General features: G+C 46.2%; 1 protein-coding gene across 11 annotated transcripts in view; it reads left to right on the top strand.

Annotated features, from left to right (window-relative positions):
• Positions 1-13,652, top strand: part of PIP5K1C (phosphatidylinositol-4-phosphate 5-kinase type 1 gamma) — a 47,633-nt gene that overhangs the window by 20,189 nt on the left and 13,792 nt on the right. For all 11 annotated transcript variants that reach the window (XM_075077786.1, XM_075077784.1, XM_075077785.1 and 8 more), the window contains exons 2-8: positions 4,787-4,818; positions 7,053-7,139; positions 7,488-7,618; positions 8,246-8,363; positions 10,310-10,462; positions 12,573-12,872; positions 13,392-13,597. In XM_075077786.1, coding sequence (XP_074933887.1) covers positions 4,787-4,818; positions 7,053-7,139; positions 7,488-7,618; positions 8,246-8,363; positions 10,310-10,462; positions 12,573-12,872; positions 13,392-13,597 — 1,027 coding nt within the window. The remainder of the gene's footprint in view (positions 1-4,786; positions 4,819-7,052; positions 7,140-7,487; positions 7,619-8,245; positions 8,364-10,309; positions 10,463-12,572; positions 12,873-13,391; positions 13,598-13,652) is intronic.

Here is a 13,652-nt window from a genome sequence, read left to right as displayed (position 1 = left end):
CAAATAGCTGCTGGACTTTGGATGGTGACTAAACTGTCCTGAGGAACATGGAGCTACCTGGGCTGCAGGTGCATTGGAGCAGGATCTCTCCTCCCCCTCACCGCGCTTGCCCAAAGGGATAGAGCGAGCCTGGCCTGAGCACCGGGCTGAGCAGTGGCGAGACAGGGAGAGTTCAGGCTGGTTTTGTTCAACAAGCACAAGAATTGTGTGAGCCCAGAAATCAATCAGTCAGTCAGCAAGCACTCCAAGGAAATACGGATACATTTTGATGTCAAAGCTTTATGTAGATTCTATATAACAAGCAGAATTTATCTCTGAATGCTTTATTTCCTTGTTATTTCTACAAGCTCTCCAGGGGCAGAAGCAGCTGTCTGTGCCCGGGGTGCAGAGCAGTCGGATGTAGCCCTTTCTGCTGAGAGATGCTGCGTTTAAGGGGGCAAAAACCCCAGACTTTCTATTGTAGCTTACTTGATGTTTCTCATTGTAACCAAATTGCATTTTATGGGAAGAAAATGTGTTTAATCATCAGAAGTAGGTAATCCTGGGTGCCTAGAAGGGCAGGTTGTAAATAGCTGCCTTCTCCAGGAGGTTGCAAAGAGTCTGGCTTCTGTTCCATGTTGTCTCCTCCTCTCTGACGACTGCCCAGCTGCTGCTCCCGTGTGCGTTTTGAGCGCAAGAAGAAATTCGGAGGTTGCTTTCTGCCTTTCCCTTTTGATACAGCCTGAGGCTCGTGCCAGCTCCTGGGGAAGTCCCAGCTGGCTGCCTGCACTAGTTCAAATGCTGCTTCTCAGCTGAGATGTCTTTTCTGGCATCTTCTCTGAAATGCCCCCTGCCCAATTTGAATTTCTTTTTATCAGCAGTCCCTTATAGGAATTAACATCTGTCTCTTGATGGATGCATTTCATTTCCAGCCTTTCTCTCTGTATTTCAACTGCAACACATCTGCTACATGACTATAACCTTTAACTCACAGCTCGTGCCTCGACATTCTGTTTCTTAATGCTTTTGCACATAATGCATTGGCCAGACAGGGCTGCATTTAGAGTGGTCCGATCAAACAATAAATCATAGCACCCTGGTTCTATTCTTCACCTCCTCTTATTGTCTAAACGGGTTGCTCAGGTGTGTCACGTTGTCTTGTTCTCAATCAAATAAGTGTAAAATTAGATCCAGGCCTCCTTTGGGGTTTGTGAGACTTTTCAGGATTTCACAGCTTTCTAGCCGATTGCGCTGGGTTGGTATTGAATGTCGATTTTGCAAAGGCTGCTGTCAGCTCAGTAGTTTAAAAACAACAAATTAAAAACCCCAACAACAACAGACATAAACTGCTGGTTCAGCGCTTTTGGAGAACTGTACTTTGAAAACTAGCTGTGTTTGATTACAACAAAGCTAGTTTGAAACTAGCTCCTGCCCAGACTGAGAGTGAGTGGCAAATTGCAAGTCTCCTGTGCATTGCATTTTTGGAGGGGTCATGTCAGTACAGCCTCCAGCTGAAGAGCTTATGAGGTGTTTATATTCTAATGTATTTTTAGTTGCAGTCACATTGTATAATTCCTGGTAAACACTCCATTAAAATGAAGCCTTTCTTAAAGGTGGAGCGCCATCTCTGACTGGAGGAAGGAGTCCAGGTAAATCTACTGGTTATTCAAATGTACTTTGGCTTCTCTACAGCATCATAAAGCATCCAATACTTATGATTTATAAATATATATGTGTGTGTGAGATGTATACAATACATCTGTCTTATAAAGAAGACGCCTGTATTAGGTCTTAAATGAGGCTTCTGCTGAATGTAAATTTTCTTAAGAAATTCCTTTTCAGTGGATAGAAGCCTCCTATGGCTCATCCCAGGTTTATAACGAAGGGGCTTTGCTGGGCAACTTGCCTTGGCTGGTTTTGAGAGATCTGAGTGACTTTTTTTCCCCCCCCCCGATTAGATTTTAAAATTTATTCTCTGCATGTAAATGAAACTTGAAACCCATGTTTTTAACCTTAAATTCTAAGCCGTGGACAGCAAGGGCAATATTTTCTGGATTTCATGCAGTTTGCTTTTAAGCCCAAAGATTTTATTTTATTTTTTTTAACTTCTGAAGTTCTGACATCACTTGTGTTTCCCTGATGACAGCATCTAGAGAGGTTGTGGGCTGGAGAAGCTGAGGGAGCTGCTCTGATCCCAACCCTGTGCCACTTTGTGAGTTCAGATGCACCGATGAGGCCGGCTGACAAAGCTGGTGATGATGAGGGTTTCCTTCGTGACCGGGAGCCCCCCCCACCAGCTTGTGTTGTGCTTCGCTTACAGGGATCGAGCGATCAAGCGTGTAAATGGGGGATGAGGGGCCTAGAAAGGTCTGAACACCGATTTGTTGGCACAATATATTGCATAAGAGGAGAAATGGGTTATCTCATCCTGTGTAGGTTTACACAGTAAAGCTAAAACTTGAGTCCGTTTCTGTGTTGGGCAGTAAATGTGCAGAGGGTTTCCAGGAGTGCATTTATCCCTGTCCTGCAGGGTGTCAGCATTGTGGCAGGGATGGACAAGGAGGTTGTGGCTGTGAATAGAGAGGCATGTGAAAAAAATAGACATTAAATCGGAGATGAGAATTGCTGAATGCTACAACTTCAGCGTTCATTTCTGAGGCTCTGGAGGAGCTCAGGCATTGGGATAGGGTCGGCTCAAAGCTGTGTCCAGATGAGAAGAGGAGCTGAAGGCAGCAGGTCAAGCATGCATGAAGTGCACTACAAAACACAGGCACAAGCTGGAGGCAGGGCAGAAAGCTGGGGTTTCATCCCAGGGTTCCCCTTCCAGAGCCGCTCATCATGTTTTTGAATACACCGTCACTAAGCTGCACCAAATCCAATAATAATCATTTCAATTCACTTGTTAAGTGTTGAAACTTCTGCAGCACAGCTCGTGTTCCCCACAAACTTGAGTGCTGTCTCTCATGGCTGTATAACCCCTGAAGCTGGAGTTAAATCAGTTTTCAGAGGGCCGTCTGTCAGCTTGTTTGAGATGAGCACAGCTGACTGCCATGTGCTAAGTAGCCAGTGGAAGATTTTTTTTCATTTTCTGCTTAGACAAGTTGATTTTATAAAGCTGGTGGGTTTTTTTCATTATTTTTGGGGGGAGAGAGGGGGGAGGGAGGTTTTGCTGGCCATACTCTTGTCCAGTGGCAGCATCACTTCCCCTGGAGATCTGCAGTTCCTCACCTCTGGTACCTTTCCTTCGTGTGGGTGGTTGGTATTGATTCTACATTTGGTACGTGTACAGCAGCAGACACTTAAAAGCTGGGAATGAAAGCGGCTTGTGGTAATTATCACAAAATTAAAGATAATCTCCTGCTCTGGAATTGTGACAAAGTGCAGAAAAGAGATTAGTGCCGTACAAGAGCGGTCTCGGCCGTGGCAGGGAGAGCGTAGTCTCCCTGGCCCGGGGCCCTCTTGGCTGCGCTATCTTCCCAGGGATTTCCAGTGTTCAAACTGGAGCAGCATTTGCCCCTTTGGGTTCCTCTGTGGTCTTGAGTTGCTGCTCTTGAGTCAGAGGATTTGTGCACCAGCAGGCAGTTGAGTAATCCACCCATTGCCCTCAAGTGGGGAAAAGTTGAGGACTTGGAAGAGCCTTTCTTCTTCGCAGCCAAAACTCTCAAGCTGCCCTCAATGACCTCTTGCGAAATTAAGCTGTTTCTAAGGAATTGTGCGTTGCTTAACAATCTGTGCTTGTAGGAACACTTCAGTCAGGAGCGGGGAGCGGCAGACTTATACCTGGAAACATGTGGCCTTAAATCTATCCCTTGTGTTTGCGTTCTTTGTGCACAGGCTTCTCTCCTGGTGACCGGGCTCTGCATGCAGAGGTGGTTGGGGCAGGCTGGGGAGCTGCCTTGTGGGGCACGTCATGCTGCCGGGATGGGGTGGGGAGCTCCTCTTCTTAAGCGGCTCTTGATCCTTGTTCTTGGTGGCTTTCCAGAGCCAGCTGGGCTGGGACTTGCGGTCCCATGCACGAGGCTTTTGGCGGGTCAGTGAACACCTTCAGGGCTGGTGGCAAAGGAGCCTGTTCTCACTGTTCCCTAAAAATAAGGAGCTCCTTGCGAACTTGGGCCTGTGCTGGGAAATGGAAAGATGGCCTCATGGTAGAGGAGGGTTTGGACCTGTGTTTCCAACTCTGATTATATATCTAAAAGCTTTAGGCAAAATCCTAATTTCTCAATGTTGACTGTAATGGAGTAATGATGGCTTCTCCCAAAGGCAGTGGTAGAGATAAATTATGCATTCATTTTTGCAATATATTTGGACATCGGATTCTATAAATAGATTCAACTATCAATATAGTTTGTCAAGTACCTTCTGAGTGCTGGAAAGCAGCTTCCTAAGTGTCTCTCTGGGCTTCTGTATGTAACCGACTCTTGAGTGTAGCATAGACCTATTACTTACGGTGCAGCAGGGATTTACAAGAACTCTCTCTACTGAAGCCTCTAGGAAACATTATTGCTAGGAAAAATTGTGCATCTTTGTGCTTCTGAATATGAAATTGTTTGGGTGACCCCTATGACTCCAGACTCCTGCACTAGTGGAACTGAAAACTGAGCAAAACCAGCTGCTCTTAAAGGCTTTCCAGCTTGCTTGAAAGAGCAAAGGATTGGCCTATTTTCTTGGTCGTGTTTTGTTTGGGTTTGGGGGGTTTTTTGGGATTGTTTTTTTTGGTTGGTTGGGGTGGGGTTTTTTTGGTTGGTTTTTTGTTGTTGGTTTTTTTCATGTCTCTACTCTTGCTGATGCTTTTCCCTTCTCTCCTCAGGTCTGGCACCGAAGAAAGCAGCCATCACCGAGGTGAGATGTGTAAAGCTGACCTTGAAAATCCTGTGTTGAGAAACGAGAACACAGAACTGTAGAAAATACTTCTGCCTGACTTTTTATGAGCAAAGCTGGATTTCAGAATACGTTTAAGATTACCGAAAATTTGATACCTATTATTTCAGAGAAAGAAAATTAGTGGCAGGTCTTGCATCCCTGTGCTGGCCTCACTGCAGTCACAGAGGGGATGTGAAGGGATTATGCCCACCATGTGGCCAATTTTAGCTGCGTGATCTGTAAGTCTGTAGGTGGCTGACGGCACCTCTTCCACGCCAGAACCTGAAGGTGATAAATGGCAAATCCATGTATTGGGCGTCTCTGGGGCTCTGTGCTGGGTCTCACCTGCTGCTGGGAGTGGGTCAGGGAGGCTGTATTTGTGAAGCCATAAAACGGGAACATCTTGAGGAACTGATCTTCTCTCACACATAATCCAGGTCGCAGGTTGCTGAATCACTGTTACCTTCTGGAGCAAAACTCTTCCCAGTTGGCAGCAGGGAATCTAGTAGGAGGATCTGTGCCTGAAAGCTGTTCCCTGAATCCCACACTCTTGGTTTAGGGCACCATGTTCAAATGGTTTTTGTTTGACTTTCTGACATACCCCTATAAATTACTCACCTGGGATGATGAGCATTTGTATACATGACTAGCAGAATCTTCCCATAAAACTGCCAGGAATGTGACACTTGATTCTTTTCGCCTCCCCAGAAATACACATGGTGGAAGCTTAACTTATGTGAAAGTTGGTCACTTTGTTCAATGCACAAATAACCCCACTTTTTCTTGCCCTGGTAACACGGTCACAGGTAGAGCAAGGGACTGTGGAAGATACTTTTATTACTGCGTTGCATGTAATGGCAATCTCTTAACCAATACCTGCGTCTGTTAATCCCTTTGAGAGGAGGATGATGAGCCGCTGCTAATCACAACTGCTTGGAGAAGGAGTACTCAGAAGCAAGCTTGGCTGTGCTAAATGTTTAAAGCAGAGTAGGAAATAAGATTTTTGAAGGAGAAATCAGACTGCCCTTTAGCACCAGAAGTACAAGCGGTTTGACCAGAAATAGCTGCAAGCTCCTGATTAAAAGCTAAAACACAAAGAACTTCAGTAGTCTGAAAAAAATTATACATTGTCTGCCGTAGACATCAGTTCTGAGAGATGGGTCTGTGTGGCACTTGAGAGAGAGTGATATAATATTGTCACTTGGGAAGTGACCTTGGGTCTGTCTACACACTGCTTACAGGAACATCAAAAGCCTGGCTGTTCTTTAGCGTAACAAACCCCCAAATGTCACTGGTAGCTCACCAGCAGTTTTAGCCATCTGCTGGGCTCCGCAAACCACTGGGGTGGTGGGAGAGCTGGGGGTAAGTGACACGTTGCCCCGTGGCAGAGTGTAGAGGCCCTGTGCTCGAGGTTACAAAAGGAGCTGTATTGAACTTCACAGAACAAGATTGTGTTGGCTTGTTAAAGGGCACAGCCACAATCTGCACACTCCTGGATCGGCAAATAAAAGCCCAGGCAGACTCGGAGATAGAAGAGGAGGATAAATGGGATGGGAGTAGGTTTGTTCTCACTCTGAAGTGCTGGCAGTCCTATAGTTTCTATAAACTCTTTGCAAAACTTCAGGAAGAGCTGCTCACCCTGTGTGAGCTCATCCTTTGAATTGTAAACAAATGAGATCTCACTTAAACAGGTTATCTCCACGTGAACGCAGGAGTAAGGTGGTGGTGTCCCTGTTATCTGTCTCTTACTTCTCCAGTGAAGTGCGAGGTATTGATACGACACCTGAGGGCATGGGGTTCTTAAGAATAAACTTCTCTCACTGTTTGATTTAATACATCACTATTTTAAATCGTTGAGAAACCACAGTCAAGCAACTGGTGCAGAATCTTGGCAGCTGGGAAGCAAGCGGGTCTTTCTGAGCTCAGTATCTTTGCTGAGGGCTCTGCCCAGTTAGTACTGAGGGTGTCAGAGGGAGTGGTTGGGTATTCTAACTTGTCTTGAGGGATGGGTGCATATTTCAAACAGCCTTGTTTAAGGCTTGCTGGTGCTGGTTACACCTGTTTGCACTCTTCAGATTTTTCTCCAGTGGTAGAGCATGATCCCCTCTGTCCTTTACAGTCATGATGGTGTGGTTGTGCCTGCGCTGCTCTGCGTGTTCTTGTCAGCCAGGTCAACTTCTCTTCTGCACTTTAGCCATGCTCTTTCATTGCAGGGGCCATCACTACCAGGACAGCCTGGACAAGGAAAGAAGATAGGTCATCGAGGCGTTGATGCTTCTGGTGAAACCACCTACAAAAAGGTTTGGTTTTGTGGAGGGGGACTGGCAGCTCTGTGTAGGTGGCAGGCTGAGAACAGAAGGTGGGGCCCAAGGTTAGCAATAGCACAACCGAGCTTTCCCGGTTCAGTTTGTTAGCAGCTGCTGATCTGATTTAGACCTTATGCAGCACCCTTGTCCTGCATAGTCTTGCAAACAGCAAAGCTTCCAGAAGGCTTAATCCATCCCATCAGCAGCTGGTTGAACTTGTTTAGCAGTATGTAGTGCCTGAGACGACCCCACAGAAGTCATAGACACAAGTGTGTTGTAATACAGGGGGTGTTACCGTGATAATTGGCTGTGAAATGCTCACTGTTCTTTTCCTTCTGCCAGACCACCTCATCCACTCTGAAGGGGGCTATCCAGCTAGGGATTGGATATACTGTGGGCAATCTGAGCTCCAAGCCAGAGAGAGATGTCCTGATGCAGGACTTCTACGTGGTGGAGAGCATTTTTTTCCCAAGGTAAAGGAGATGGGAAACAAAACAAGCAGATGAGTTATTCCTTTTTCTCTCACTGATTTTTTCAAGAGAGTTTCCATCTGTCCTTAGATCAGAGTTGGATGCTCTGAATGTTTTAAATATGCATTCATTATATACAAACATAATAGTGGGAAGTGTTAGATTCTGCAGTACACTGGCTTGCCGTGTACACTGCAGTACTGCAGTGTAAGATACGGTACTAAATCCTTGAGTTTCTTAGCCTTCCTACGTGCTTTTCTTTCTACCTGTCCTTCTAGAATTTCTTCCATGAGATTATATCATGTTTGAGATGGAAGAAACTCATTCTGAGAGCTCTTTAACTCTGTGAATAAACAAAGCTCCTAAAAGCTATACTCTTGGTGTAAATGTATTCTGCTTGGCAAGCGTTTCTTCCTTGCACTCCTTGGAAATGGATTTCGGCAGATAATTTAAAACCTATTTTCCCATTGTCCCACCACAGAAGAAAGACCTTTTTTGTTGTTGTTGTTCCTAAGATGTCCTTTTGCCAGGCTCAATTCATCTTAAATATACAGTAGCCCTGATGTGACCGTTCGTATCTGGTGAATGGTAATACAGGGGCCCTGCTCATGCAATGTCTCTTCTGTGCAGCGAAGGCAGTAATCTCACCCCGGCTCACCATTATGCTGACTTCAGGTTCAAGACCTATGCACCAGTGGCTTTTCGGTACTTCCGAGAACTCTTTGGGATTCGTCCAGATGATTATTTGGTATGGACATATTTTTGTATTTCCCCATTTTTTCCTCCTTTATTTGAGATGCTCTGGAGTAACCCAAGAAATGTGCCCCTAAATCAAGGCTGTCAGCAATTCTTGCCTAAAAGGGACAGAAAAGACTTGAGGAATCATTCTGATCCCAACAAGGAGTGGGAACAGGCTGTGGATTTAGGGACTCTGTTCAGTTTTGGAGGAGATCCAGAGATGGTGCCAGCAAGACCAGCACCACTCGGCCCAAGTCTTTGTTTGCTAAGAGGTAGCTGCTAGCTTATGCTGGAGGGAAAGGAAGCAATCAGCATACAGCGTGTGCTGTGCAAGCTATGTGATGGGGTTCCCTCTCTGTTGCTTGTGGTGACAACAATTTACTGTGTTTACAAGCAAAAGGAGTTGTGTTCTGCTGGGTGCAACCCTGTAATGTCCCCTGGGGCTCTGAGGACAAAGATGGGAATTTTTCCTTGTGTACTCACTCGAGAGCTATGTGAGTATAGTTATTTTAATCATCTTACAAAGGCAGAACAAAACACAGCTTGTTCTTGTGCTCAGAAAGCTCCTCAGAGCTGGAAAGGCTGTTTTTAAAATACCTAGTAGTACAATCTGTCAGGGCTTGGAGTACACTGGGGTTGAATTTGGTCCCTTGCATGTATGTGACATCCTGCCCTTTAGAAAAGGACATTTGTTGAACTGGGGCAGGGAGCACATCCAAATGGGTACACACCCTCCCCCCTTTTTAAATAGTCCTTTTTTTCTGACTTCAGCTGTAGACAGGGGTAATCGTAGCTGAACACCTACAGGTAGAAACAAATCTGTGCCGTTGCACGGTTTGACAGTAACAGCGGTCCCCATCTGTGCCACCCAAGATAATGCTGCCTGATGTGACGAATGGCTCAAAACTTGGGTGAGGCAAAGAGCCTGCCTCAGTTGCAAAGGTCACAGCTCTGATTTGTTGCCTCTGCTTCCCGATTCTCTCTTGCCTGCCACAGCAGCAAATGCCTTTATTTATGCATGAGATAATTAACTTGATAAAGTCTTGGATCATTAATCTGTGCAGTGCTGAAAGCTGTTTTCAGAACATAATGATAAGCATTTAATTTATTTATCTGATTATGTCCTTTATGTACCCTAACTTCCTCTCCCCATCTTACCTCTTGCTGTGGCAGCCCTGATGTGATGCTGCCCTGAACCCACACAACCTACACCGTTACTGTGGGGTTGGTATGTAGCTGCAAAGTGCCCTTGTGCTTTCTTCTTCTTCCTCCCTCCCCTCCCCCCCGCTGCTGGGCATGTCCTCATTTGAGGACCTGCTGTTTGCATCCTGATGTCTAGAAATGTCCTCCCAGTTCGATTCCTGATGCAGTACCCCTTGCTGTGCTTACAGAGTACTAATCCCTCTCTCCTGGTTTGGACACCTAGTCTAATACTTTTTCATGTGTTTCTAGCAGGATTGGGGGGTAAGATGTGTCTGTAAAAATCTTCTGTAACAGCGGAGTATGAGGCCAGAGGACACTGCTGAGAACAGCCAGTGCATTGTGTTCCCTCCAGCACAGTGATATGTGGCACCCTGAGCAGACTGTCATGTCTCTTAAAATCCTATCTTCCTCTCTGCACTTGCAGTAATGTGCTGAAAGAAGCCTAAATGTGATACATGCACAATGGGAAAAGATAAGATATCATTATGAAGCCTGGATGTTACTGAAAGCAGATTATTAGCTTGATTCTGAGCAGTTGGGATGCTCTGAACTGTAATCGCAGTCTCTAATTTTAAATTATCCATCAGCTTTGCTGCTTAGACCTAACCTATAATGAAAATAGTTCTGACTTAAGCTTTGCTACCCCTTAATCTCACAGGAAGACAGCATGCTGGGGAAAGCCCTCAGGAGCATAGAACTCAGTGTGCAAGGAGTGGGGGCTAAAAACATCATCGTGTTTTTTTTCCTCCCTAGTACTCATTATGTAACGAGCCTCTGATAGAGCTGTCGAACCCTGGTGCCAGCGGCTCCCTCTTCTATGTCACCAGTGACGATGAATTCATCATAAAAACTGTGATGCACAAGGAAGCTGAATTCCTACAGAAGCTCCTTCCTGGCTACTACATGGTTTGTATCACCCAGCACCTTGGACCTGACTTGAGTTTGTTTGTCACGGCAGCTTTTCTGTCCAAGGCATCGCACAGGGCATGTCCTCCGTTTGGGCTTCTTGGTTTCCTGTGGCCTGCCCGCTTGGTGCAGGGACAGCGTTAGCAGTGTGTTACGAAGCCCGTCCCAGAAGCACAAATCCTGCCAATTATTTGCAAACTCTGTGCATAAACTTGAGGCAGGTAATTATGCCATAGCTTGTAGGTGTGTTCTGGCCTGGAAATGGCTTCCCAGACGTGTTTCTGGTGTCCTTTTCCTAGCGTTGGTTCATTCTTCTTTGCCTCAGCTTGGCTTTGAGGATGGCTGTTGATTGCAATAACACAACCACCTTGGTTTTGTAGGGAAACCACTGCTGTCCCTGGATATCTCCCATACCTGCTGTTTAACAGAGTTACTCTGAAGGCAGTTGCTTGTCCTAGCTCCCATGGGCTGCAGTACCAAGCTAAAGACTCCCACGGTACCAGCCAGCTTTGCATATCCAGTCTGCTGCAGATAGTTGTTGCCTAAATCTCAGGGCTAGCAGGCAATATGTTGAGACCCAGAGGACTTGCATGTGGTGACAAGCAGTAAATCAGAACCAAACCCAGTGCTTTGGCATGTAAACCAGGAGCTGCCTCCCTGCATAACTGTGGTGAAGGGTCCAGCTTTGTAGATGAGGGCACTGAAATACAATTAGAACCACCCAAGGATTTGTTTGCCATGGAGGTGCTGAGGAGAAGGAGAAGGCAAGTGATGGTGATGCTGTCCCATCTGCGTGCATGTTGCAGTAGATTTGATTCATGTGATCATATGCTGTTTTTATGAAAATACTTGCCTTGCTCAATATTTAGTGGGGAAAATTTGCCAAAGTGAGACAGGGTCTTGGGTGCCTGTTTATAGCTGACAGCCAATCGCTTGCTTTTGCAAGTGACAGCCGAGTTCCTGGGCAGGATGAGCTTTCTTGGGAAGTGCTGCTTGTTGCCTAATGTATGTGGTAAATCCGGTGGAGGGTTTTGAATGGAATGGAGTTGCACTGTTGTCCTGAATTCTGCAGTTGTCCTGGCTAGCAATGAGTGTGATGAATTAACCTGAACTTACCTGTCTGGTGCAGAGTCATGTGCTACTTATTCTGGCACTTCAGTGTTTGGGAGTTACTGTGGCGCTAACACGTGATCTCTCTGCGGTTCTTGGGAAGCCCGCCTGGTGTAAAAGCAGTCAGTGCAGAGAAAGCAGAGTGGTTTCATCCTGAGTTGCTTTAAAGCTGGGCAAGTGCTGTTTGCGTCGAGCCTTGCCTGCCTTTTTCTTTTAGCTCGCACCATGTTGAGCAGTGCGCTCTAAGAGGGCCCACTCATGTGCCAGTCAGGTGAGAGGAGGAGGGGCATGAAATTTTAATACAGTCATGCTTCTGCCGTCTGTCAGAATCTGTCAGGTCTGTCCTTTCTTTCGTAGTGTGCAGAGATATTCTGTTTCCTTCCCAAATTTTTCCCAAAGCTGAGCAAGCAAATCATGCCTGTCATGTCATTCCTAATAATACCACTGCCTAAAAAAAAGACTTGATAGCAGAGCAGGATATCCGTGCTCTCTGGCCAACTGTGTTTTATAAGGCAACTCTGCAAGAAGAGCAGAAAATTGATGTTTTCTTTAAAAAGTACTCTGTCCCAGGTTTATTTTGGGCCAGAGAACGGCTCTTGATTTCTGACACTTCTGAAGAGATGAAGATAGCTGTTATTTTTAAACTTGAAGCTCCCACTTATTGTGTTTGTTTCTCTTCCAGTTTGGTTTCCCTTTTTTAGCTGCTGTTAGTGCGGAAAGTGGGGAATTTCCGGACTTGGTTATTTGCCCAGAGGGTGCTGTACATCTCATTCCCTGTGTTCAAGACATAGTGGTATTTTCAGGTCCTAAAGCCGCTGAGATGCAGGCGTTTCTCAAATGTGTACTGTAAGCTCTCGTGTAAAGCTTAGAAAATCTCTAGGTGACGAAACCCTAGTCTGACTGCTCTGAGATCTGTTAATGTGCTTTGTGTTGAACACAGCAGGAGTCTTCTGCCGAAATGACCTTTCCCCGTGCTTTTTTTTTTCCAACCCTGGTGCAGAATCTGAACCAGAACCCACGGACACTGCTGCCAAAGTTTTATGGACTGTACTGTGTGCAATCAGGGGGCAAAAACATCCGCGTGGTTGTGATGAACAATATTCTGCCTCGCGTGGTGAAAATGCACCTGAAATTTGACCTGAAAGGCTCAACCTATAAACGCCGGGCATCCAAGAAGGAAAAAGAAAAGTCCAGCCCTACGTTCAAGGATCTAGACTTCATACAAGACATGCCTGAGGGCCTCATGTTGGATGCAGACACCTTCAGTGCATTGGTGAAAACCTTGCAACGAGACTGTCTGGTAAGGAGGGGGGCAGCTCGGGGAGCAGGTTAATGAAGCTCTGTGGCTCTCGAGCATGAGGAAGAGCAAATGGTCAACAACCTTGCTAATCTGCTAAACCCAAAGCAGAATAAATCCCCTCTACTGCCCTTTTCCCTGAAAGCAAAGCAGTGGAGTTGGATCTCATGACGGCCTCTGAGTAGAAAGGTGCCTTCCTTTGCCTGGTGTATCAAGCTGTGGCAGTCGGCTCCACGGGTAGCTGGGCTGTTGAAACTAAATACATTTTTCCTGTACAGTGTGCAGCAGATACATGGTACATGTGTTACTTGCAAGCCTTCAGCCCTTTGGGTTGATTGTAGCATGGCAACACTCTATGTGATCAAGTCCAGCCCTGACTATTGGTTCAGAAATGTTCAAGCTCTGGTGAAGGAGTTGTTAGTGGGAATGTGACAGGCTGTTCCATGCTTTGGGATCCGTGCTGCATTTGAGCTGCTGGCCTGATATTTTGTCTTTGTTCTTAAACTCAATACTAACCTGTAGGTGTTGGAAAGTTTTAAAATCATGGACTACAGCCTCCTGCTTGGGGTTCATAACATAGACCAGCAAGAACGGGAGCGACAGTCTGAGGGAGCCCACAGCACATCGGATGAGAAGCGTCCCGTGGGGCAGAAGGCACTTTACTCCACAGCTATGGAGTCCATCCAGGGTGGGGCTGCCCGGGGGGAGTCCATAGACACAGACGACACGTAGGTGAAAACCTGGTTTTCTTGCGTGGCTGGGAGGGGTGGAGGTGGAGGCTGG

The sequence above is a fragment of the Phalacrocorax aristotelis genome, chromosome W (assembly GCF_949628215.1).
Source record: "Phalacrocorax aristotelis chromosome W, bGulAri2.1, whole genome shotgun sequence".
Taxonomy (NCBI): domain Eukaryota; kingdom Metazoa; phylum Chordata; class Aves; order Suliformes; family Phalacrocoracidae; genus Phalacrocorax; species Phalacrocorax aristotelis.
The sequence above is the reverse complement of the archived record's forward strand: the minus strand, read 5'-3'. Positions and strand labels throughout refer to the sequence as shown.